The sequence below is a fragment of the Dendrobium catenatum genome, unplaced genomic scaffold (genome assembly GCF_001605985.2).
Source record: "Dendrobium catenatum unplaced genomic scaffold, ASM160598v2 fragScaff_scaffold_323, whole genome shotgun sequence".
NCBI lineage: Eukaryota > Viridiplantae > Streptophyta > Magnoliopsida > Asparagales > Orchidaceae > Dendrobium > Dendrobium catenatum.
This window is the reverse complement of record NW_021318785.1, coordinates 1730797-1755607: the sequence shown is the minus strand read 5'-3', so window position 1 is coordinate 1755607 and position 24811 is coordinate 1730797. Positions and strand designations below refer to the sequence as shown.

General features: G+C 34.7%; 2 protein-coding genes across 5 annotated transcripts in view; both read right to left on the bottom strand.

The window, feature by feature from the left end:
* Positions 1-1287: 1287 nt before the first annotated feature.
* Positions 1288-3047, bottom strand: LOC114579344. The gene is made up of 2 exons (XM_028693582.1): positions 2294-3047; positions 1288-1316 (listed from the first exon to the last, which is right to left on the bottom strand). The coding sequence occupies exons 1-2, from the start codon at positions 3045-3047 to the stop codon at positions 1288-1290; spliced, it is 783 nt and encodes a 260-aa protein (XP_028549415.1).
* A 4602-nt stretch (positions 3048-7649) lies between these two features.
* Positions 7650-24811, bottom strand: part of LOC110114667 (dystrophia myotonica WD repeat-containing protein) — a 53536-nt gene continuing 36374 nt past the window's right edge. The window contains exons 7-11 of one of the 4 annotated variants that reach the window (XM_020847616.2): positions 22043-22163; positions 21857-21944; positions 21180-21285; positions 21022-21114; positions 7650-8247 (exon numbers count right to left, since the gene is read on the bottom strand). In XM_020847616.2, the coding sequence (XP_020703275.1) occupies positions 7834-8247; positions 21022-21114; positions 21180-21285; positions 21857-21944; positions 22043-22163 (822 nt within the window). In that variant the 3' untranslated portion in view covers positions 7650-7833. Of the gene's footprint in view, positions 8262-21021; positions 21115-21179; positions 21286-21856; positions 21945-22042; positions 22164-24811 lie in introns of all 4 variants that reach the window. The other 3 variants (XM_020847617.2, XM_028693565.1, XM_028693566.1) reach the window with 3 other exon arrangements.

The following is a 24811-nucleotide window of genomic DNA, read 5'->3' as shown; positions in this document are numbered from 1 at the left end:
TTATAGTACAAAAAATTTTAATGAAGAAATTATGTACTAAAAAACTATTTTAAAAAGCAGTAAGTTGTCCCAAACAAAGCCTTAGGTGTGAACTTAAACCAACAATATAATGTATATAACATATTCTTTGAAAAATACAAGTCTCTTTGATTGTCACTAAACCTACTGTAGGTATTAAAATATTCATCAATTTATTTGAAGATGGCATTAGCTTTTGGTAAGCTAAGTTCAATGCTTGTGAGATTTTTTTTATTTTTTTAATTTTTCTTGTGTTATTAATCATTTTTATTGTCCTCTTTCACTTTATATTTATATGCCAATTTTGCAAATGTGTCTTTTATCTTCTATTATTATTTTGTAAGAGATTTTATAATTATTACACATAAAATTCTACACCCAACACTAAGGGGTTATCTTATGATGCATAACTCTACACTAATGACTTCAAAGGAACGTTTTAATTGGAGGCCATGTCATATAAATTTTAGGATTCGTTGCAATCTTTTGAAAATAAATTTCAACTAATTAAACACCATGCTAAGTTTGTGTGTATCTTTCTATCCTTTATTTTTAAATTGCAAAAAATTTACTAACAGTTGCAACTGTCTTTAACAAGAAGAAGATAAGAATTTGTGGTAGTCAAATAATGTATGATGAGTTAATAATTTTGTATGGAAATAAGCCTTCTAAAAACATATAGAAAGTAAGATCAATTAATTTCTTTTGCCTTTTTTTTACTGAAAATGTATGAATAGCGAAATGATAAGATATATAAAAAATTATAACTTTGTAGAAGTTCGATTATTTCGGATCTTTACATTGGGATAGTATTTTTTTTCTTCTCCTTTTTTTTTTTCTCAAATGTAAACGATAGAAAACTAGTGTGCTCATCAGAAAAACAAATTACTATACAAAAAACAGCTTCTTCAAAAATGCTAGAGATGTGGATGAAGTCAAGGAAGCAATTTGTGATGGTTCAAGGCCGGTTCCTGGTCCGTTGGGAGCTACTATTTTGAAATTTGAATTCAAAAATTCACAAATTCAGGAGCAAGAAGAGATTGCAGGTTTTGCTGATATTGATTTGGTTATTAAACCAAATCCTTCTAACTTTCTGCTTACGGCAAGGCAGAATTAGGAGGAGAAGATAAATGAGGTTTTAACAGAATTTGTTACACCTACTTCAGAGGTGAATTTGAATTTCAAAAAGACAATAATAATGAAAGGGAAAACATGAACTTTTAAGATTGATCATTCTTCTGGTTCTAAACATAAACTTTTCAAAGAAATTCAATCCTTGGGACCAGTGGAAGGCTTTCCTAGAAGGAGAATGGCTGATCTTAGTTCAAAGAAGTTAGTAAGGGGATCTTCCCCTTTAGCTCATTAATGCTTTCTTACTCTTTCATGGGAGTCTACTGCAAGGTGATTTATGAAAGATACTTGATGATGGAATTCATAATCAAAGAGTATCTTATATTAGTAACTTTGGTTTATAATCGTAAGATTTGGAGTTGGAATCAGAGAATTCTTCCAAAAATTCTCATATATGATTCTCAGATTTTGGTACACATTTCTATTTTTTTACTTTATTCTTGTTTTAGGTTCCTTTGTTTTCTTCTAGTTTTATATTTGTTTTCTAAAATTACTCTAATTATTTATGGAATTGATACTAGGTCTTATTTCTTAACCGATTGGGAATTCTAGGATACTAATCAACCTTTTAGGCTGTTTTATTTATTTGGTATTCCCTCCACCCCAAGGTTTTTTAAATGAGAAATAGTAGGGTCTCATTTCAATTATGATAATTTTAGTTTAACAAATATGCTTTCAATAAGGTTTCTTTCCATGTTGGATCAAGGTTTCTTTCCATGTTGGATCAAGGAACCCTTAGTTTTTTATTTTTATTATAGTTTGTAATAGGTTGTCCTTCTTTTTTATTTAATACAATTTTGCATTTTCTCAAAAAAAAAAAAAAAAAAAACACACACTTTTTTATTTAATACAATTTTGCATTTTCTCAAAAAAAAAAAAAAAAAACACACACACAAAACAAAAGAAGAAGGAATGAGATCAAAAGAAAGAGTTTCCCAAAGGAAATTATTACTATGAGCAAAGTTAGCATATTCATTTGCTAACTTATTACATTCTCTTTTAACACATGTAAAAATAACTTGTTTAAATCTCTTAAGAAAGTCCATTTCTTCACCTCCAATCGAAATATCTCCTTTATTTGTATCAATCTTCAAATTTTGAATAAATTGAATGATATTAGCATTATCTCCTTCAATAATTATACCTTCAAAGTCTAGCATCCATTCTTGCAAGATAATCTTCAAAGCTTGAATCGCCAATAACTCTAACCAAGAAATATCCCAATGTAAGCCTTTAAAACCAAAAGCCATAAGAAATCCTCCCTTGCAATCTTTGAAAACCCTTCTAACTGTAGCTTCATATGATTGATACAATGAAACATCTACATTGAGTTTTGGCCAACCGGGTGGAGGAGGGTGCCAATTATTTAAAAACAACATATGCGGCTGGTTAGCACCCCAGTTTCCCGAATGTGGATAAACTCTTCTAGCAAATGAAGCTAGAGCAATTGCTTGAGCTGCAATAAAAGAATTAGAATCTTCTTTTCCATCATAAACATATTTACCTCTAGATTTCCAATTGAGATAAACAATGTTACAATAAATTTTTGCAACTAGCAACTTAATCCCAACGTTCCCTTCCATCCAGCTACATCGATCCTGTAATGATTGAAAAGCCGGGATATTGAATCCCCATTCATTGATGATATGAATAATGTTTCTCAGTTTAGGACAAGCGGCAATTAAATGATTAATGTTTTCAGTTTCTATACATCCCCTAGGATATATATCAGTATATGTCAATCTTCTTTTTAAAAGAAACTCAAAGGTTGGCACAGCTCCATGATAGATTCTCCACCAGAAATTCTCAATTCTCGGGATGAGCTTTATCTTCTTAATCCACTTCCAATATAGCTTGTTTGCCAATGGATTTTCTGCTAAAATAACATCTGTGACCATAGAAGAAATACTTTTCCCTGTAAATAATTTAGTAAACTCCAATTGATCTTTCGGTAGGAATGAACATATTTGAATCCGGGAGATAATATTTACCAATTCTTCACCAAAACAACAATTTAAAATCTGTTTGTTCCAGCATCCATGATTAATCAGCTCCTCCACATACATATCTTTCATCACCTGAACTGAAATATAAGTTGGCCATTTGTTGATGCGTTTGTTTAGAATCCAAACATCATTAAGAACATTGATGCTTTTGCCATCTTTCACTTTCCATTTGACCACCGAAGCAATGAATTTAGCACCATTACACAGGATTTTTCAAACCGCAGAGCCTTTCTTCGTTTGAACTTTCCAATTACAAAGTCCATATTTTGCTTCCATAATTTTGTAGAAAAAGGAGGATGAACCACTAAGAAATTTTCAAACCAATTTAGCTTTGAAAGGACCCACCATCTCTTCAAAAGAGTGAAGACCTCTACCACCCCACTTATAAGGAAGACAAAGAACATCCCACTTCACATAGTGTAAACCATTTTTCCTTATGCCCTAGAAAGACAAGTATTAAGGGTTATGCCTACTTCATATAAAATGCAATTATGGGTATTGCTTGAGCCCAATAAAGAAAATTATTAGCTTAGTAGAACTTTGTTTTCCTTCATAATTAGTGGAGATGAATAATGGAATTGCTAGGGGATGGGAGGCTAATAGAATTGTTATAAATCTTTATTTATTTTATCATTAGTACTTCATTTTCTTTCTCTCCTTTGCTCTATTGTACATTTTAATATTAGTATGCCATATTTATTAACTTTAATTTACACCAACCAAAAAACTTGATTGTCTACTCTTTTTGGAGTATTGATCTTCCACTATCTTTCATCCATTCACCTACAAGTTGCTAACCATTTTGAAATTCACAATCAACAGTATTAGCATACTTTTTGCAACTTCTTTATTTAACTATTATAACTTAATTTTTCTTTGAAGTTCCAAGTAATATCCACTTGGGTGCTTTGATATATTTTGGCATCATTATTATTATTATATTTTTTATTTATTATAGTATTCACCTATTTGAGTGTGTTGACATACATATTTTTCAAGGATTTAATTAATACATATTTTATGACCTTTTAAAAAGGTAAAGTTCTCACATACTTAGGTGTGCTGATCTTTATTTATAATACTAAACTTACAATAATTGTTCATTTCATTTATCATGTTTGGTTCACCCTCAATTTATGCTAATATTCTTATTTTTCACATAGCATTTAATTTATTTGATAAAACATAAATTCCGTAATTGATTATCTTAAAAACTCAATTCATCCCACTTAGGCTTTGTTTGAGATCGTCTTCTTACTATTTTTTTAAAGAAGATTTATAATACAAAAATTTTTAATGAAGAAATTATGTACTAAAAAATTATTTTAAAAAGCAGTAAATTGTCCCAAACAAAGCCTTAGGTATGGACTGAAACCAACAATATTATGTATATAACATATTCTTTGAAAAATACAAGTCTCTTTGATTGTCACTAAACCTACTGTAGGTATTAAAAGATTCATGAATATGGTAGGTGGATCAAGGGAGAGAGAGAGAGAGGATCTTATGAGGAGTTTGTGAGGGGTTTCACAAAGGTTGCTCCAAGCAAGGATCCGTCGTCGTCTTCTATAGTCATCATCCTTAGTTCTTTGGGGTTCTAGATAGGTCTACTTCAGCATCTGTTCAAGGTTCTCTACCTACTTCAGGAGGAAGCAAAAGGAGTTGGGTTCTCTAACTGCTTCTGGAGGAAGCAAAAGGAGTTGGGTTCTCTGCCTCACCTGGGTTAGTAGAAAGGAGGTTTTCTCTACCTTGTTGTGGGGGCAAAAGGAGACACACTGAGTTTAGTGCAATACTCAGAGGGTGCCTCCAGGGAGTGGACGCAGGTCGAGTTGATTGTACCACTATAAATTTCTATGTTCTTTATTACTGCTTCTGCACTTTGATTTTTGTGATGAATCTTGATTTTTGTTTTGAAGTTGTGTTTTGATAAAAAGATTTTTTTAAAATACCAATGCACCACCCCCCCCCCCCTTCTTTTGGTTAGCCTTGGGACTAGTTCATAAGGTTTTAACATCCCTATCGAACTTTCAAGTGCCATCAGAGCTATTTGCCAACATATTTGATTTTTCTAAATCGTCCAAGAAGAAAACACTATTTCTTCTGATCATACAGGCTATCATCCTAGACATCACAAAACTGTCTTGGGACGATATGTTGATTGCCACCTATCTTAAACTAATCATCTCAGACAATCACAGGATCGTCCCGGATGACCGATACAAATTATTGAACTTATCATACAGGACTACGCTGGGCGATCTAACTTGAAGAGAAATTTTGAATTGACTGTACAGGATAGTCTCATGATCTCCTTGATGATCTTTGCCGCTAGAATTGATTTTTGGGTTTTTCCAAACCCTCTATTTAAGTTTTGTCAAGGAACTTTGTAAGTGTCTTTGGCAATCATTGTGTATTCATTCTTCTAGAGAAAACTTGAAGAGGGAACTTGGAAGGGAGAGAGGAAATGGTGGAGTTTGAGAGGGAGAAGATCCTTTGAGGGGGTTTCAAGGGAGTGTGGAGGAGATCTCACATGGTTGCTTTGCCAAACTTGCACCTTAGTACACACACACACACATACATACATATATGCATAAAAGAAACTTTTTAGTTTTTCAGTGATAAATAGTAGATAAAGAAGAGTTTGCTATTAGTGAATGGTGCTGGTGAAAGAGTAGAGAAGGTGGTCAGTTTATGTACAAAACACAATAATGTAATTATTCTATGTACTGGTAGCATGTAGAATTGTTGAATTGATAGTGTTATAGTTTGAAGGTTGTACTTATGCCCTAGAAAGACAAGTGGTTTGCTTACACTTGAGGAAAGGTAATTAAGGGTTATACCTATTTCATATAAAATGCAATTATGGGTACTGCATGAACCCAATAAAGAAAATTATTAGCTTAGTAAAACTTTGTTTTCCTTCATAATTAGTGCAGATGGATAATGGAATTGCTAGGGGATGGGAGGCTAATAAAATTGCTATAAATCTTTATTTATTTTATCATTAGTAGTTCACTTTCTTTCTCTCATTTGCTCTATTGTACATTTTAACATTAGTATGCCAGATTTACTAACTTTAATTTACACCAACCAAAAGACTTTATTGTCTACTCTTTTTGGAGTATTGATCTTTCACTATCTTTCATCCATTCAACTACAAGTTGCTGACCATTTTGAAATTCACAATCAATAGTATTAGCATACTTTTTGCAACTTCTTTATTTAACTATTATAACTTAATTTTTCTTTGAAGTTCCAAGTAATATCCACTTGGGTGCTTTGATATATTTTGGCATCATTATTATTATTATATTTTTTATTTATTATAGTATTCACCTATTTGAGTGTGTTGACATATTTTGCAAGGATTTAATTAATACATATTTTATGACCTTTTAAAAAGGTGAAGTTGTCACATACTTAGGTGTGCTAATCTTTATTTATAATACTGAACTTACAATAATTGTTCATTTCATTTATCATGTTTGGTTCACCCTCAATTTATGCTAATATTCTTATGTTTCATATAGCATTTAATTTATTTGATAAAACATAAATTGCGTAATTGATTATCTTAAAAACTCAATTCATCCCACTTAGGCTTTGTTTGAGATTGGCTTCTTACTATTTTTTTAAAGCAGATTTATAGTAGAAAAAATTTTAATGAAGAAATTATGTACTAAAAACGTATTTTAAAAAGCAGTAAGTTGTCCCAAACAAAGCCATGGGTGTGGACTTAAACCAACCATATAATGTATATAACATATTCTTTGAAAAATACAAGTCTCTTTGATTGTCACTAAACCTACTGTAGGTATTAAAAGATTCATCAATTTATTTGAAGATGGCATTAGCTTTTGGTAAGCTAAGTTCAATGCTTGAGAGATTTTTTTTTTTTCTTGTGTTATTAATCATTTTTATTGTCCTCTTTCACTTTATATTTATATGCCAATTTTGTAAATGTGTCTTTTATCTTCTATTATTATTTTGTAAGAAATTTTATAATTATTACACATAAAATTCTGCACCCAACACTAAGGGGTTATCTTATGATGCGTAACTCTACACTAATGACTACAAAGGAACGTTTTAATTGGAGGCCATGTCATATAAATTTTTAGGATTCGTTGAAATCTTTTGAAAATAAATTTCAACTAATTAAACACCATGCTAAGTTTGCGTGCATCTTTCTAGCCTTTATTTTTAAATTGCAAAAAAAATACTAACGGTTGCAACTGTCTTTAACAAGAAGAAGATAAGAATTTGTGGTAGTCAAATAATGTATGATGAGTTAATAATTTTGTATGGAAATAAGCATTCTAAAAACATATAGAAAGTAAGATCAATTAATTTCTTTTGCCTTCTTTTTACTGAAAATGTATGAATAGCTAAATGATAAGATATAAAACAAATTATAACTTTGTAGAAGTTCGATTATTTCTGATCTTTACATTGGGATAGTATTTTTTTCTTCTTCATTTTACTGAAAACTAGTTTGCTCATCAGAAAAATAAATTACTATACAAAAAACAGCTTCTTCGTTGTTCCTCTGTTTGGAAAAATATCAAAACACCAATGCTGCAAATGAAAACATAACATTTTTTGCATTATACATCAGCCAAGCCCAAGCCTGGGAAGAGCTTCTATGGCAGGTCAAGTAACAAGCAGAGTATCTGAACTACTGTAAAAGAATAGCCGGTTGTTGAAAACTGGAATTGGTGGATGAAAGTGATGTGAACAAAGGCAAGTCCTTAAACTCTGCTGTATCGGAGGTGGCCGACTGATCCTCATCATTTTGCCGCCCAGGTCTAATCCACACCTTAATGAGCCCTTCCCTGCAAATTGTAAGCACCGACTCATTTGTAAATATCACACCTGAGAGAGGCTCAGCATGTATACGGTGTGCAACTACAGGTGAGAGCTTCGGCACATCTCTCAAGCTTGGGGAAGGTTGGAGAGTTTCAGGGCTATAAATGTTATCCCTGTGAGCAGGAGGACCTCCGCTGCTTAGAGTAGGTGACCCACCAGTACGACAACGCAGAGGCACTGCAATTTCCTCCAATGCAAGGTCCCAAAGGAGCATCTGAGTATCCTGCAAAGGAGCTTCTGGCAGCAAATTAGTGTGTCAAATGGACGTAAGGGCTCATTTGGCAGTTTCTGAGTTAGAAAATGTCTTTTAAAAAATGATATAATTTACTGGATTCCATCATTTGGTAGGACCTATACTTAAAACTCAATCTTGATTTAAAACTCTAAAAACATGTAAAATCTTTTTAAAATGACTATTTTAATATTTTTAAACACATAAAAATTAGTGAAAGTAAATTATCTTTTTTTTTTTAAACATATTTTCTATCTGCAATCAACTCCAAATAAGCCCTTGAATGATATCAATCCAAAAAGAAATGAACATAAATCCCAACTATTTCCTGTAGCATACGCAATGCTTACTTGATTAAGTTTAGAAAGCCAAACCAAATAAGAGGGCAAATTTTGGTCAAGAGAGAATTGAAAGGAATAATTCAGTTGCTTCAAGCTTGAAATTCAACATCCTAACACCCATATTTATAGAAGGAAACAATGAAAATATAAACAATATTCAAAATTCAAACCTAATCTATTTGCAGTACTTAAGAAAACTACCTTCAATATCTTAACAAAGATGCAATTAAAAGTAATTCAAATATCCCTCATCCTTCTAGCGAACATCCAAGCCTTATCCTGAACTTAGAGTTTAATTCTTGTCTTTTTTGCATTTAGGTCATTCATCTTTCAGAAACTATTCAAACTCTGATCAACTTGAATTTGAGAGTGGAGGTCCTATAAGATTGGAGCTCTTCTTTTTAAGACATTTGTAATCAATCAGAAAATAATGGCAATATAGAGATAAAATAAACACTTGATTAATGATGTTGACCTTAATTACATCAAAAACATTTTTATCAATGATCTAAACTAGATACTTATCAAGGGCAAGATCAACAATGGTAGTCTTCTCAGTCGCACTGGCGAATCTTTTCACGAACAAGGCCTCTAATTCCACGAAGGTCTTCAGAGAATCATTTGGCAGTTCAGCATACCATTCGAAAGCAGTTCCACTCAAGCTGCTCACGAATTGCCTGAATAACAAAGCATCATTGCCTCCTGTATTTTCGCAGGTAGCTTTGAATTGCACGAGGTGCTGCCTGGGATTTTTATTGCCATCAAAAATATTAAATTTCGGCACAGAATATCCCTTTGGATATGGCACCTGATCGTACTCTGCCGGGTACGGGCAACCTTTGCCTACCAACTTCTCCGCTTGTTCAGCAGCTATAATGGCCTTAATCTTTTCGCTAATTAAGCTCTCAAGCTGCACTGCAGTTACAAGTTCAGAGGTGCTCGCCACATTTTGTGGAGTACGATGGCGGGTAGGATCATCGTTCTTATCGCCACCTTCAGGTACACTTTTCACTCCTGAAGCTTGGGGTGCTTGAGAATTTTGAGGATTAGCAGCTTGGTTGACGGGTTGAGCCGGTGCAGGGCCCACAGAAGTGATCTTTTGCATCATCTCCATCATGGCCGTCATCTGAGTCATCATCTCAGTCATTTTATCATTCAACTGAGAGATTTTTCTATCTTTCATTTGATTTCTCATTTCAGCGAGTGTGATATCTTCGCCAGCGAAGGGATTCTCTCCAACCTCTTCTTCTTCCTCATCTCCTTCTTCTGAGGAGCGAGCACTTCGGCTGGCAATGGATCTAGCCCTGTGACGGCGTCGATAAACACGAACGCGCGGCTGTGATTGCTGTTCTTCTTCATCACCATCATCTTCTTCAACATCAATGTGGCTGACCATACGAACCACCTCGATTTCCATAGTATCATCATCGACATATTCTTCTTCATCTTTTTGTACCTGAATTTCTGAGCGGCGTCGCCACTGAATTTCAGGCTCTTGACTTGGAATGATTACTTCTTCGATCTGCGGACTACGATCGAAATGAACTTCCTCTTTGGCTGAAGTAGGAGAATGACGGGATCTCCTGGAAGACTCTCCAGGATGTCGACTGTCATTATAATTGTCGTCATTATGGGCCTTCTTTTGGACCCATTTCTGACGAGTTCTGTTGGCAGGTGCGGATCTCCGGTAGACTGTTCCGGATGTCACGCTTGACTTATCTCTTTCTTCAAAGACCTTTTCATTTCGAGGCTTTGGCCTCCAAACTTGTTTGCCTTTCCGCTGGGCCCTTTCGGCGACGGATTCTTGGACATGGGGTCCAAGTGTCACGCCCCGATATGCTTCCTGCGGAGCTTATCGTCGATAACCTCTTTTTTCTGTTATCGTAGCAGATGATAGCCTCTCTCTAGGAAGGGTTCTTCGGGCCTCAACAATCAATGGCCTCTGGAACTTCTTTTTCATTAAGCCCTTCTCCTTGACTGTCTTCAAAACTCGGTGCACCCGGGCAGACAGGCGTTCAGGCTCTCTTATCTTCTGAGGGGCTGAAACTTTAGGATGACGATCACAGAAAGATTTTTTAAGCTCACCAGATGAGCTATTTCTCTTTACCCACTTAAGGTTAGAAAACTTATTTTGAGTGGGGATATTAACTTCTGGTTCTGGTGCTGGCAGGTTGGAGGGATGAACTGGTACTGTCAGTTGCTGAGCACGTAGTTCTGCATTTCTCTTCCTCCTATGCCTTCTGTTGAGCCTTCCTCCAGATGAAGAAGCCTCAGCATCATACCTCCCAGATGCAGCAGTCTCTCTTGGCAGGTTAGTGGTGTTGGCAGTCACCATAGAGATCTTTCTTCCAGTGACAACCCTTTTTGCAGTAAGGGTCTCAGATTGGGATAGCCTTTTAAATACATAAGTTCTTCCTTGGGCAGTATTCCTGGGAGTAGTCCTTGCAGAGTGAGACCTTCCAGAAAATTCTTCAGAGTTGACGCCGTACACAGGAACGGCTGCAGCCCTTGCAGTAGCTGCTGAGAATTCGAGCCCACCAAAGTGGATAGTGGCTCCAGTGTTTCCAGCTTCTATGACAGCATTCGCCACTTGAATTCTGGCTCCTCGTCCCAGTTGGACGGTCATTGGTGTGTCCTGCATTTTCATTCTGCAAAAATGAAAGGCAGGGGTTAGTGATCAGAATTGATACATCACCCTACGCTTTCATAACAAAGAAATAACGCAGAACAAATAATAGAAGCAGGAGAGTTAGCATGGAATTAAAAACCCTGCTAAACGAATTTCCATTGATCTTATTTAAAAGATTCATTTTCAGGAAATTTAAAATTTAATTTGCTTGCTACTATAGCCTTTTAGTGACTAGCCAAAGATGGAAAGAGAAACCAATCCCCAGCGGAGTCGCCAGAAATCTATGGGCTCCGAAAATTCGGCCCCGGCCTCCCCGCCTCGCGATTTCTTTTTTTTTGAATTAATTATAATTAACATTAATTAATTATAATTAATTAAGAAATTATTTTTTAATTAATTACTTATAATTAATTATAATAAATTAATATAATTAATTAAAGTTTATTAAAATTAATTAATATCATTAATTATAATTAATTTGTAATTAATTATAATTAATTAATATTAATTAAATTTTAATAAATTATAATTAATTGAAAAGAGCCGAAGAAGTGGCGGGAGGTAGAAAGTTATCTTCACGGTGGCGAGCTCCCGTCTTTGCTTACTATCAAAATGTCGCTACGTCCGATCCCTAGGAAGGGAATGTCAGACGAGCGAGCGAAGTCGAACGGCAGTACAGGAGGCGGCGAGCTCCCCTGTTTCGCCCGATCAAAATGTCGCAACTTTCGTCTGACCGCAAGGGGAAGTCGTCGAAGGAGCAGTCGAACAGCACGGAGGAGCAGAAGAAGCGATGAAGGATCGAGCGAGAGAGGGAGCCAGAGAGGTCGGGAGTGGAGTAGAGAGCGATCGAGAGAGTCGGAGAGCGGGATTGCGAAAACAAGAGCGTGAGAGAGAGGGAAATCGAGAGTCAGTGAAAGAGTCGAACGAGAGAGCGGGCAATCTCATTTCTTCGACACTTAATGCGATAGAGAGGTGAACGTGGGAGAAATGATGCGGACATGTCGGCGACGTGCTGAATTCGGCGCCGGACAGGTATTTTTATTTTTCATTTTTTTTTAAGTTACGGGTCAACAGCTGGAAGTGTGATTTGATACTAGATGACCTGGAAGGCTTGGGATAACACCACACACTCTATGCAATGTAAAATCTTGACAGGTGAGTCTTCCAAAAATTTGCATCCGGCTTTGCTAAGAGAATTTTGTTTTAGGTGAAATTCTGAGAAGGCTCATATGATTGCAAATAAGACATTACCTAGATATTTCATTCTCATCTTATGAGAGCTTTATGGTTTGTTTTTAAATTTTCATAGGCCAAGCACTTATTATTAATTACCCCTATTGGTAACAAAAAAACCTTTCAATTAAGGATAGTCATTAGATGCTATGTGTTTAACTTATAATAGAAACAAATTTGACTTAAGATTGAGACGTTTATCACTATAAACTTAAAGTGAATTGTGGTGAGAATGATGACAACTCTGATCAAGATTTCATAATTCTACCGTTTAGAGTTGTAATGAACTCTAGTCTAGTTATCAATAGAGATAGTAGACGCAACATGATCTAATGATCTTTATCGGCAGCCATGAGTTGTGTCCAAGAGAATCTTGTAGACTTAGGTTAAATATTTGTCTAAATGAATGAATTTAAGTAAAACTTAGCAAATAGAGAGTTGTGTTCCCTATTAAGTGGCCTCTGTGGTTCACCATTCATATAATATCAAACATCCTAACTTTGGTGGTGACAATTTACAGCTAACCACTCGATCAGAGGACACCGATCATAACAATTTACAAGTGGTGCCCTTTTAATGGCAAAACCACCAATTAGATAACAAATGTAACATCCTCACTAAAAGATGACAATTTACTGTTAACCACTAGACCAGAGGGCACCAATCATAACAATTTACCAATGGTGCCCTTTGGCAATGAGACCACCAATTAGATAACACGTGCAACATCCTCACTAACAAAATATCATTTGAGAATGAACATAATGATACCATTGACAAGACATTGTCTCTTCTGAGATTATATTTAAATTTATCACCTCAACATTGCAAGTTATAGGTAGTAACTCTCACTTGAAGGTAATAAATTTATAATTATTTGAGTTTTTAAATCTTTATTGGAATTTGCACCTCAAATGATTGTTCCTTGAATCTTAAGGGAATTCTAAAAATATAGCTTCCTCTAGTTAATAGTTGCTTTCAACACGGCGATCATCAAAGTTCTTGAATACTTTCATTTTGCCATTTCGACCTTGTCAACCCTGCGAACTTGTTTTCAAAAATCGGATGTATGATTAATACTTATGGTTGCATTTTGTAGAAGCAACATCAATGGATTTACATTTTTAAAGGCATTGGAAGCCATATGCAAACTTAAAATTTGTCATTTTAGATTTGTTGTGTAGACATTTATCATGGTATTCAAGTTTTGCAACTCCAATCTTTAGAAGAAGGATTGAACTTGAAATGAGCGACTTTCGACCCTACCCTATAGGTAGGGCGACCCTCCTGAAAACATCATGCAACGTGTTGGTAACTTTACTTTTAAAAGAGAATTTGTTAAATTGCAAAATGATTGAAAGATCTTTATAGTAGTTACATAGTTCTCAATGTAGAGTAAAATTGCATTTATCTTATTATCGATCCATGTAGCATTCTAAGATGTTAATTTCAAGCATTTAGCATGATTATTAGAGCATAGGTGTATTTTCAAAGGTTTAACTAGGGTTTAGAGAGATTGCATGCTTTTTAAATAGTTACTCAGACTACAAGGTTAAATTTAAGTTCTATTTTTTCTCATCCATACAACATTCTTTGACTCTTAATGAATGCATTTATAAAACACGCTTATAATTCACGATGCATTTGCACGATTTTCAATGCACCTACACAATACAATTGCATGCTTGTCAATGCAGTTGTAGTGTACTTATATGCTTTTAAATGGCTCTAATGTGTACTTGCATACTTTTAGGTGCATTTATACAAAATTTGCATGTTTTTTAAATGCATATATAATGCACTTGAATACTTTTTGGGATACTTACATGATGTATTTGCACACTTCTTAAAGCAACTACATGGTGAACTTGTTCTTCTTTTGATGCATTCTTTTAGTCTACGTGCATGCTTTTCGATGCAGCTACATGACGCATAGCTCTTTTCGATGCTTTTGCATATTGCAATTGCATGTTTTTTATGTGTCTATACAATGCACTTACATTCTTTTAGACCAGTGGCATGCTTCACGAAATAGTCACAGGCTACACATGAAGGTTGCACACTTCTTAAAGTATAGGCATTCTATCAAAGGCAGTTGCATATTTCTCGAGGTTGTTGCATGTTTCTCAAGGAAGTTGCACATATTTTGATGTGTTGCAATCAATTTTAAATTTGTATTGATATGCAAGTGCATGACTTGAAAATAGTTATTTGCATGACTGTTTGATCATTAGAGTGTGTACAACATTTCATGTTGAATTAATTAATCTTCCTGCAGGGAAACTGTCACGACCCGGCCCGGATACTCGATCTAACAAGGCGGGTACGAAAAGTCGGACGATAAAATTCATTAAACATAATACTACATCATTCATGATAAAGAGCCACTAAAACACAAAATATATTTTACCTGTTATCATTGCTCCTCGTCTTCTGTAAACATGTTCTTTTTTTTTCTGCCATTTCTTTTCTTAGGAATTACCTGAAACATTTAAACTCGTGGTTTGAGTTTACTAAGTAAACTCAGTGGGTAACTATTTAATAATCATTATTATTATTCTTTAATAGACATCGTGTTATTTCTTTACATTAATTCATTCTTTTCAATAATTTACATCTCTAGATAATTTCTTTCAAAACAATTTAAAACATTTTATAGCTTTAATATTTCATTCATATTTCTTTTCTTTCCATTTGCTTTGCACAGGAGCACCGTCTCAAAGTACCCTAAGGTACAACCTTTTCCATTTGATTACCTTTTCCATTTCCATAGCCTTTTCCATTTCCATAACCTTTTCCTTTTTCCTTTTTCGTGCACGAGTACGGCGTCCCTAGCCAGTACCATAAGGGGGTGAACTCCTGAATTATTCATATATATATCCTTTTTCTTTTCTTTTACATTTATCATAACAATTCCATTCTATTTCATATGTCGTTTCTTTTCAATATCTCTTTAATACATACGATATTTTCTTTTCATTATTCAATTCATTTGTTTCTTATTAGAATAATACTTACAATCATTAGGTATTTAATCTTTCAACTCTTCATATGTAGTAGTCTTTAAGATAATACTTTGAAAGTAATACTGTAATGCAGACTATTTTATCGTACTAAAAGAAAATGCTAAATTTTGAATTTCATAATCATAATTACCCACTTTGAACTTTTCAGGCCTTCGACGAAGGGTGTTACCTCGAACCTCTCTCCAAATCTCTATCATCAAGAAATAAAGTTTTCATGAATTTGCTTTATCAAATAAAACTCAAGAATAGTTTCATGATAGAAATTTCTTACAATGGGATTTTCCAAATCTCCCAAAAATCCTTCTTCCTCTTTCAAAAATTCTTTCTCTTGCTTCAATTCTCTTCCTCTACCTTTAAGAAATATATTGTTCACTTTAAACGAAGTAAACGAAAGAAATTTATACAAAAAAAATCTGGAAGAAAATTCTACAAACCTTTCTCCTTCTTTCTCTCGACCGTTTATCTCGTTCTTCAATCTCTCCCAAAATAACACTCCGATAACTATAAGAATGAAAAGGAATTACTATTTCCTACCCTTGAAGATAATCACTTGCTAAAATCGGAGAAAAGAAAAACCTACCTTGATCTTACGCACGAAGCCGTCGCCGCCCTCTCTGTTTCGCGCGAATGATCTGTAGCAACCCTCTGTTGGGTCGCGGCTAATAATAGAAGGCTGGCCGGTTCGGTTGAACCGACCAAGCCAAACCGATTATTATACAAACAAGAATGAAGCATCAAGTACAAAAAAAAAACAATAATTAAAATGATGATGAAAATAAAGAGAAAAGAAATGGAAATAATGTTATCTCCGCTATCATCAACATGTGAAGGACTACGCCAAGGCCTTTGATATCGAGGGGCCCCTAATGAGCACACTCAATACTCATATATTCAGGAAACAAGCTCCAAAGAAGGCACAAAAGACAAACAAACCCAAGTCAAGAGGGTATAGTTAAGTTGAGTACAACAGAAAGGAGGTGCCAAATGGAAGCTAGATTTAGTACGAAGTCTCGACTAGCGTATTCATACCATATAAGTTGCATGGTATTAATAACTCTCCCTATTACAACTTTTGACTCCTAAAAAAGATTTACTTTAGCCAAGGATGTTAATTAGCATCAGACCAAACATTATCAAAGATTTTGACATAGGCACATTAGGTTTTAGTGTCCTTGGCTCCTCTGCTCGAGGCATATTGGCATCTTGTGGGCTCCAAAAATTCGGCCCCAGTCTCCGCCCGCTTGTTGCTTTTTCGTTCGGGAGAGTTTTAACGGAATAAGTTTCGGGGTAAATTTTGGAAGGCAGATGAGTTTGTAGATAAGACACTACTCAGAGATTTCGCCCTCATTTTGTGAGGACTTTGTGATCTGAGTTCTTGTTTCCTATAGGCGCAAGCTCCTATAGTTAATTACCCCTCCCGAAATGAGAGAGAACTTTCAATTAAGGCTAGTCGTCAATCAGATACGTAAAGATTCGTGTATCTAGCATATAGTAGCAGCAACGGGCATAGGAATTTGAAAAGTTTGATATTTAAAATTGAAAATTTCACCATCTTTCACTTAAAGCAGATGGTGGGGGAATTGATGAAGGACTCGATCAATATTCCATGGTTCCAACCCTGTCGACTCCTGTTAATCCGCATAGAAGGATCGGGATCGAACTTGAATTCACTTATTGACCCGCGCAGTATTCCTAGACGTCACGTGTATACCCATAACACGCTCGTCGTGGCCCATGCAGGTGTTTAGGGGCATTTTATAATTAAACCTTGTCGACTTCTTTTTACCTACTTAAGAGAATCGGGTTCAAATTAGTTCACCCGTGCAACATTCCTATATGTCACGTGTATACCCATAACACTCTCGTCGGGGCCCATACGGGTGTATGATTGTATACCCCCTTTTGTGTACTTGTGTGCATATATATTATGGTGTATGTGCAGGGGCATTTTGGGCATTTGATGGGTCTTCTACGACGGCTCGTAGAAGTTTGCATTTGTCGTAATACTTCAATATTAGTATGTAGAAGGCACGTTAGATGTATGATCACTGTTCATCAAGAAGCTTGCAAGCTTCAATCTTATCCGATCGAAACCTGGTTGAACTAAGACTCATTCCATCTTGATTTGATCCGGTTTTCTCTTCCCAAAACTCGTATGGGAATCAACGAGCAACTCTCTAATTATGCCATCATCATCATCTTCTATTATTGGTTTAAATAAAGAATCAATCATTTCAACATTGGATAACTGTATCTTTACTGTGTTCTATACTTTGAAATCAATGGTTATTCCTTAGAATCCCTTGCTATTGAGTACAGACATGTCCTTACATTTTTACTTAATCTTTGCTTACAAATAGGTCATATCTTATGTATGCTATTTGCCTTTTGTAGTCATGTCTGTAGCAGTCTGATATTATCAGTTCACGTATATGAAACTTATATAGTTCAGCTCCCCTTCATTTGTCACATTCATGTTGGTCGTTTCTTGTGAACAGTACATTGGATGTATAGGAATCTTTTCCAATAGCTCGTAGGAGTCTTAAACTTGTCGTGACGCTTTCGATATTTGCCCATAAATGATATGCAGTATATGTGGCAGCTCTCTTACCATGTATCATGGGAGCTTGAATCTGCTGGGGTTATTCTGTATTATCCATGGATGGCATAATAAGTTTCCCACATTAGTTTGTATGAGCTTATATTTGTCATAGCCTTTCCATATCGTACTTGCTATTTTTATTTGCACACATGTCAATGTATTCACTTGCAATTTGAGGTTGGCCACATATTGAATTACATTTGTCAATAATCTCTTCGTACCTGTTGATTTGGCGAGTTGTTATCTGTTGATTATTGTCGTCTATAAATGATGTGTCATTGCATTCTCCACTTACTTCTTCATGTATATCGACTAATGGGTCGTCGCGTTCATTCTATATTAATCTCCAATACTTACAGTGAACTATATAATTTTCCTACTGTTATTGCTTGAATGTGGGTATAACATTTATCGTGCATATATGGGCCCATAGATTATTTTGCTATATGTTGGCGTCTACCATCTCTTGGAGAAACTCTTTGTTGTCCTTTGAAAACAATCCATAGCATGTATAATGGACTTGAGAATATCCATGTTGACGTTTGCTTGCAAACCCGCCATTACATGTATCAACTTCCTTTATTTGCAAGAGGGAAATCGTATTTATCCATATGATTGGTATACACATTAATATTATTTTGAAGATTAAAAAAAACCTAGCTTACTAAACTTTTTAATATTATTTTGAAGACTAAAAAGATGTCAAATGAGCAGTGGAGTATGTTGGTTCCTATTCTTAAGAATTGAAGTGATGTACAAGAGTGAGTGAAGTATAGGGGAATGAAGTTAATGTGTCATACATTAAAATAATGGGGTAGAGTAATTATGCATAGGTTAACGACATGATACTAATATTTCTCAAAATCAATTTGGATTCATACCGAGTAGATCTAGTATGGAAGCTATAGATTTATTGAGATGTTTGATGGAGAAGTATAGAAAAAGAAAGGAGGATCAACATATGAAATTTATTGATTTTGAGAAATCATATGATAAAGTTTGAAGAGAAGTGCTATGGAGAGTTCTAAAAGAGAGTAGATGATAATATTTATATTCAATTCATTAAGGATAAGGATATATATACATATATATATATAGAGCTGTTCAAATACAATGTAATTTGACCAATTATTTTTCTATTTCAGTTGAATTACATCAAGGATCAGCTTAAAGCACATATCATTTTTCTTTAATCACATATGCTTATACAAGACACTTGCAAAAGGATGTACCATAGCGCATGTTTTTTGCTAATGATATTTTTCTTGAGGATAAAACTAGAGAGTGTTGAAAGAGAACGTGAATTATGGAGATCAACCATATAGGCTAAAGATTTTCATTTGAATAAATTTAAAATCGAATATATAGAGTGTAATTTTAGTAGTAATAGATCTAGTAGCGAGATTGTGATATTATGTGATCAAGTAACTAAAAAGAATACACATTTTAAATATCTCGAGTCTATTGTTCAAAGGGATGGTGAAATAGATGGGGATATTATTTGTAGAAATCAAGTTGGATGTTGAAGTGGTGAAATGCAACGGTCCGAATATATGATAGAAAAATACCCTGCAAACTTAAGAGAAAATTTTATAAGATGATGGTGAGACCTGCAATGCTTTATGGATCAAAATGTTGGACAATAAAAAAGAAGCATAAAATTAAGTGTTGCAGAGACAATGATGCTCAGGTGGATGAGTGGCTTCACTCTTAGAGATAGAATACGAAGCGAGTATATAAAATGTTGCCTTAGATGGTTTGATCACATAAAATGTTGGTCTTCCGATGACCCAGTTAGTAGAGTAAATGTAATAAATTTGACCTATGTTAAGATAAGTAAATGTAGACCTAAGAAAACATGATTAGAAATGACCTTTTTCTATTAGATGTAAACGAAAATCTGACACCTAACAGGACAATGGAGAAAATTGATTCAGGTAGTCAACCCCATGTAGTGGGATTAAATTTTGATATTATTAATGTTGTTGTAAATATGTGGAATACCCGGACTCTTATTTTATGAAATCTTGAATTCTAGTGTTTCAATATTTGATATCAAATTCTCACATTTTATTTCTATCGTAACACATCTATTGTTTATCATATACACGTGTCCATGTGTGTGTGTATATATATATATATATATATATACTTCCTCGTAAATTTGTGCAAGCTAAATTCTACATATAGTTCTGCATTAAACAATCTTGCTATTAAAAATTCATAAAATTTGCATTTCATCCTTTATATTTACATTGCATTAGTTTGCAATAGAAAAGCCGATAGTAGTTATATCCTGCATCCGTTTCTTTATTGATGAAGTAACTAATGTTAGTCTCAGCCAAAGTATGTCTATCATCTAGTGCCTACTATGAATTTCAAATGCACAAACACACCATTAATTCTAACCAACACATTGGAAACTGCTTACAGACGAGCTTTCTTAATGATTTTATTGTTCAAAGAGTGTGTATACAAACCGAAGCAAATCTGAAAACTTATAGAAGCTCATATCAAAATTCATTTCCACTAATGGATTTGGAAGACAACACTACAAAAATCACAACCTTCTTATAATAAGATCCAAACCATCAACCACACAAACCTTTATTACGTTGATGGACTTTATATTTATTTCCCTAGGTTTCTAAACACACTTGATAAACACTCGAATCATTATAAAAACAGTAAATTCTTTGATGCATTGATGGATGAAAAAATAATTTAAAATATAAATTAAAATCATTAATTCACTAATTTTAATAGCACTGATGAAGATGGATAGGTTCGAAATACATAAAAATAGAATATGGACATCCTCAACATAAGAGGAGAAAAGTCCATTCTTATCGCGCACGCATAATTCATTGTGTCATAAAAAATTAAAGTCTTACAAGCATACTAGAGTAAATTGATAAGTCACTGAGATTTTACTTGTCCAACGGATGCAAAACGATACACCACATTTTCTCCTGTTTCATCTGAATCTGGTGCTGGCCAATGCAAGTCAAAGGCAACCGCACTAACCTGGTAATACAGCAGTTAAAAAAATAGAATGGTGAGTTATAAAAATTTCCCTTTTAATAACTAACCCATGAATTATGACCTTCACCCCATGCAACTAACTTCCTCTCTTCCATGCTCCAAACTTGAACAAGATCATCCTCGCCGCCAGACAATACGTATTTTCCATCCAAGCTATGAAGATGAGATATTTAAATCCTTTAGAGCATTAAAAAATGTAAAAGGGAATGTTTAAACTTTCACAGAAAATAAACTTTGAAAATGTAGGCAACAAGGTTTCAAGTATGATGTTGGAGACAACTGCAATGAAAACCAAGTGTAGGGAAGAAGAACAAGAGCGGTTTCTACACCATTACTTCGGGGAAAAAAACTGTGTTTATAATGGTAAGATGAAGAATAAATGTAATACTCATTGCTATGAACCTATAGAATGTTAAGCAACTATAAAAACAGAGTTTGCTAATTGACATAAATCCAGAAACATAACTGCGTATGGTGAATTAACCCACAGGAGCTGTTCCAATAGATGGAAGTATAAGATCACAGGAGCTGTAAATAAGCCCAGACTCCAGAATTGTGAAGCATACAAGAAAAATGGACATGAAATCAAGCTAAGAGATATTCAGTGATTTATGGTTCTGAAGACATAAAACTTGGAGAAAATTAGCACAGAACCACATGTTAGTTAATAACACTACAGCCATAGATACAGCCCAAGAAATAAAACGAGTGCCCTGAACAATACCTCCAAGCACAACACAACAAAGCACCATAATAGCTTTTCCCACCACAGATTAATTTCTCATTTGCAAAGTCAAATACTCTCAAATAACCTGCCAAGGATAACATATCGTAGTCAATAATAAATAACATAACAGGATCTTAATTGAAGGTAAAATAGCATATGATACGAAATAAGCAACAAAAATATTATCTGGGGATAGGAGAAAATATGCACCATCCCTCCCAACTGTCGCCAAATATCCATTTGTTGAGAAAGACAAGTTGTTGATTGAACCCTGGGAAATGTGCCACCGTGCAATAGGATTACTCTGCAACAATTCCAGAAAGCTACTCGCTCAAAGAATATAGAGTTTGGAAATTCTGTACATGTAATTTTTTGGCTGGGAAAAAAAAGCCTACACATTCAAATGAAACATTCTTAAGTAGTATAGTGATTATTTTAGAAGTATATTATACCCTGCTCCCTCTTTATAAAAGTGAGAAAGAAAACCAGAGTGCCAAATTCAACTACTAACTTAAGAGCAGTGGTATTAAGTGTTACAATAACATTTATAATAAAAAGTTATTACATAATCTAGGAATGACAATTCATTCAACAAGACGAGGCATAATTCAGGACGTACACAAACTTTATGATGCAACTCACAACTTAGCATGAACAATATGAAATCAAATTGCACATTGCATCAAAGGCTATGATGCACTGACACTTCTTCTCAAAGAGGCGTGTAGTGTCCGACACGTATCCAACACGATACGCGTCCGACACTCCTCTGACACGTGTCAGACGCGCCGAAAATGTGTTCGATTAAAAAAATATTAAAAACAAATTGGACACGCGTCTGACACACATATCTTAAATATTTTATGAATTTTTTAAATAAAATTTCTTGTATTTAAAAATTTTACTTATTTAAAATATAAAAATTAAATTTCTTATTTCCTATCCATAACACCAAATCAATTGTCTGTACTTAATACCCCATTCATCGAATAATATCATTTTCATTTCTCTTTGACAGTAAAGGTATTTTCATCTCCTCTCTCGAAGACTGATAAACGACATCGACACTCAACTCTCGACATCCTAACAATAATCATTTTAAGCACAAATTCTTGTTAAATGACTTATTATTTTTAAATTATCTTTAAAATTATACTTATTTAATTTTTATACATTATTTTTAAAATATAAAAATCATAATACCATGTCCAACCGTGTCCGTGTCCTATATTTTCAATAATTGACCATGTCCAACCCGTGTCCGTGTACAAATCAATGTTCGCAAATGATGAGAAGTCGACGCATACATTAACTTACTTTTTTAATGCATATATATAAAGGGGGGAGAAGAAATTATAAATTAATATATAATCAAATTATTAATATTAATATTATTTAAAAAAAAATCCTACAAACTCTACCTAAGCCCACACCACCAACCCATGCCATACCCAAGCTCATGCACCCCAAATCTCCCTCACTTCCTTATACCTATGCCCTATCCTCGCCTAGTCAAATTAAGTAGCGGTCCCTCACATCTACACTCATATGAACCCCAACTACCCTCACTCTTGCTCACTTGCACATTCCCTCTCTAGCTCTCTGAATCAACCACTCCCGATTGATACCCAAAAATCGTCATCAACAAAGAATCAAGGAAACCACAGGGAGCACATGAGAGGCATCGACAGGACAAGCTGTGTGTGGAGTTCAAAGACTTGCAAATTTATATTAAATACCATTCAAAGCTTGCTACTAAACAACTATCGTGACCACATTATCTATCATTTTCATCTAAATCCAATATTTTTCTCCTCTCCTTCTCTTCTTATATCCCCATTTCCTTCTCTTTATCTCTCTATCTCCCTTCTCTCTTTTCCTCTCACTCTTCCTTCCTCTAGCTCTCTTTTTCCTCTCTTTCTCTCTAACTCTCTTTCTCTCACTTTCTTTTTTCTCTTTCTCTCTCTAATGTCCTTAGTCTCGTTCTCTCTTTCCTTCTCCCTATCCCTTCTCTCTCTCTCTCTCTCTCTCTCTCTCTCTCTCTCTCTAATTCTCACTCTCTTTTTCTTTCTAGCTCACTCTCTTTCTCTTTATCTTTCAAGCTTATAAACTCTTTATTTTTCTTTCACTCCCTCTCTCTTCTCTCTCTCTTTCTCTCTTTATCTCACTTTCTTTCCCTCTCACTCACTCTTTCTCTATCTCCATTTTATCTCCTCACTTTCTCTAAAATGAGAGTAAAAATGAGAAAAAAATGTCACTATTCATCTTGTCAATTCACCGCACACGTGCCATAGTCACCATTTCATGTGTAAGGTATATTGTAAGGAAAGCTCAAGCCTCTATATAAGTATCCATATCCAACTTTCTATATGAGAGGAAAGCCAATTTTGTTTGCTTATTCCTCATATAGATCATTGTAAGCGTCTTTATTGGCATGATGGGAGTTGAAGGCCTTATACACACCTTTCTTGGTGCAAAGGAGAAAAAGATCATGCCTCCAAAAAAATACAAGTACCTAGACATGCCTTTCTTGGTGTGTGATGTAAGCACACTAGTTAGAAAAGCCAAGAACAAGAGAACAAAGAGTAGAACTAAAACCAAACTTGATTCAAATAGTAGAAATCATCTATAACATCCAAAATTCAATGAAGAAAGCTAGAAGAGAATTCAAAGAAATAAAGAAAATAAAAACAATGCTATCCTCAGACAACCGTCAGAGCGGGTTCCTCACATGCATCGAAATATAGGTTAAGTAAAATAAGTGCTTTAGGGCTAGCAAACCGATGGTCCACCACTGCACGATAGTCCAACTGATCAATCCAAACTCCTCCAGCAAATGCTCCCAAATCAGCCAACAAACACCACCAAAGCTCAAGAAGAAGGATACAGATGGAGTGGAACTTGCGGAGAGATGAAAGAAATTAGAAGCCAAGATGAAGGGTGGAAAGCACT

Excerpts from the sequence above, each read along its gene's own strand:
- LOC114579344 (XM_028693582.1), bottom strand. The coding sequence starts at position 3,047 with ATGGTCACAGATGTTATTTTAGCAGAAAATCCATTGGCAAACAAGCTA. Across the intron at positions 1,317-2,293 it reads ATGGATGCTAGACTTTGAAG|GAAAGCCTTCCACTGGTCCC; the intron begins GTATAATTATTG and ends TTCTCCTTCTAG.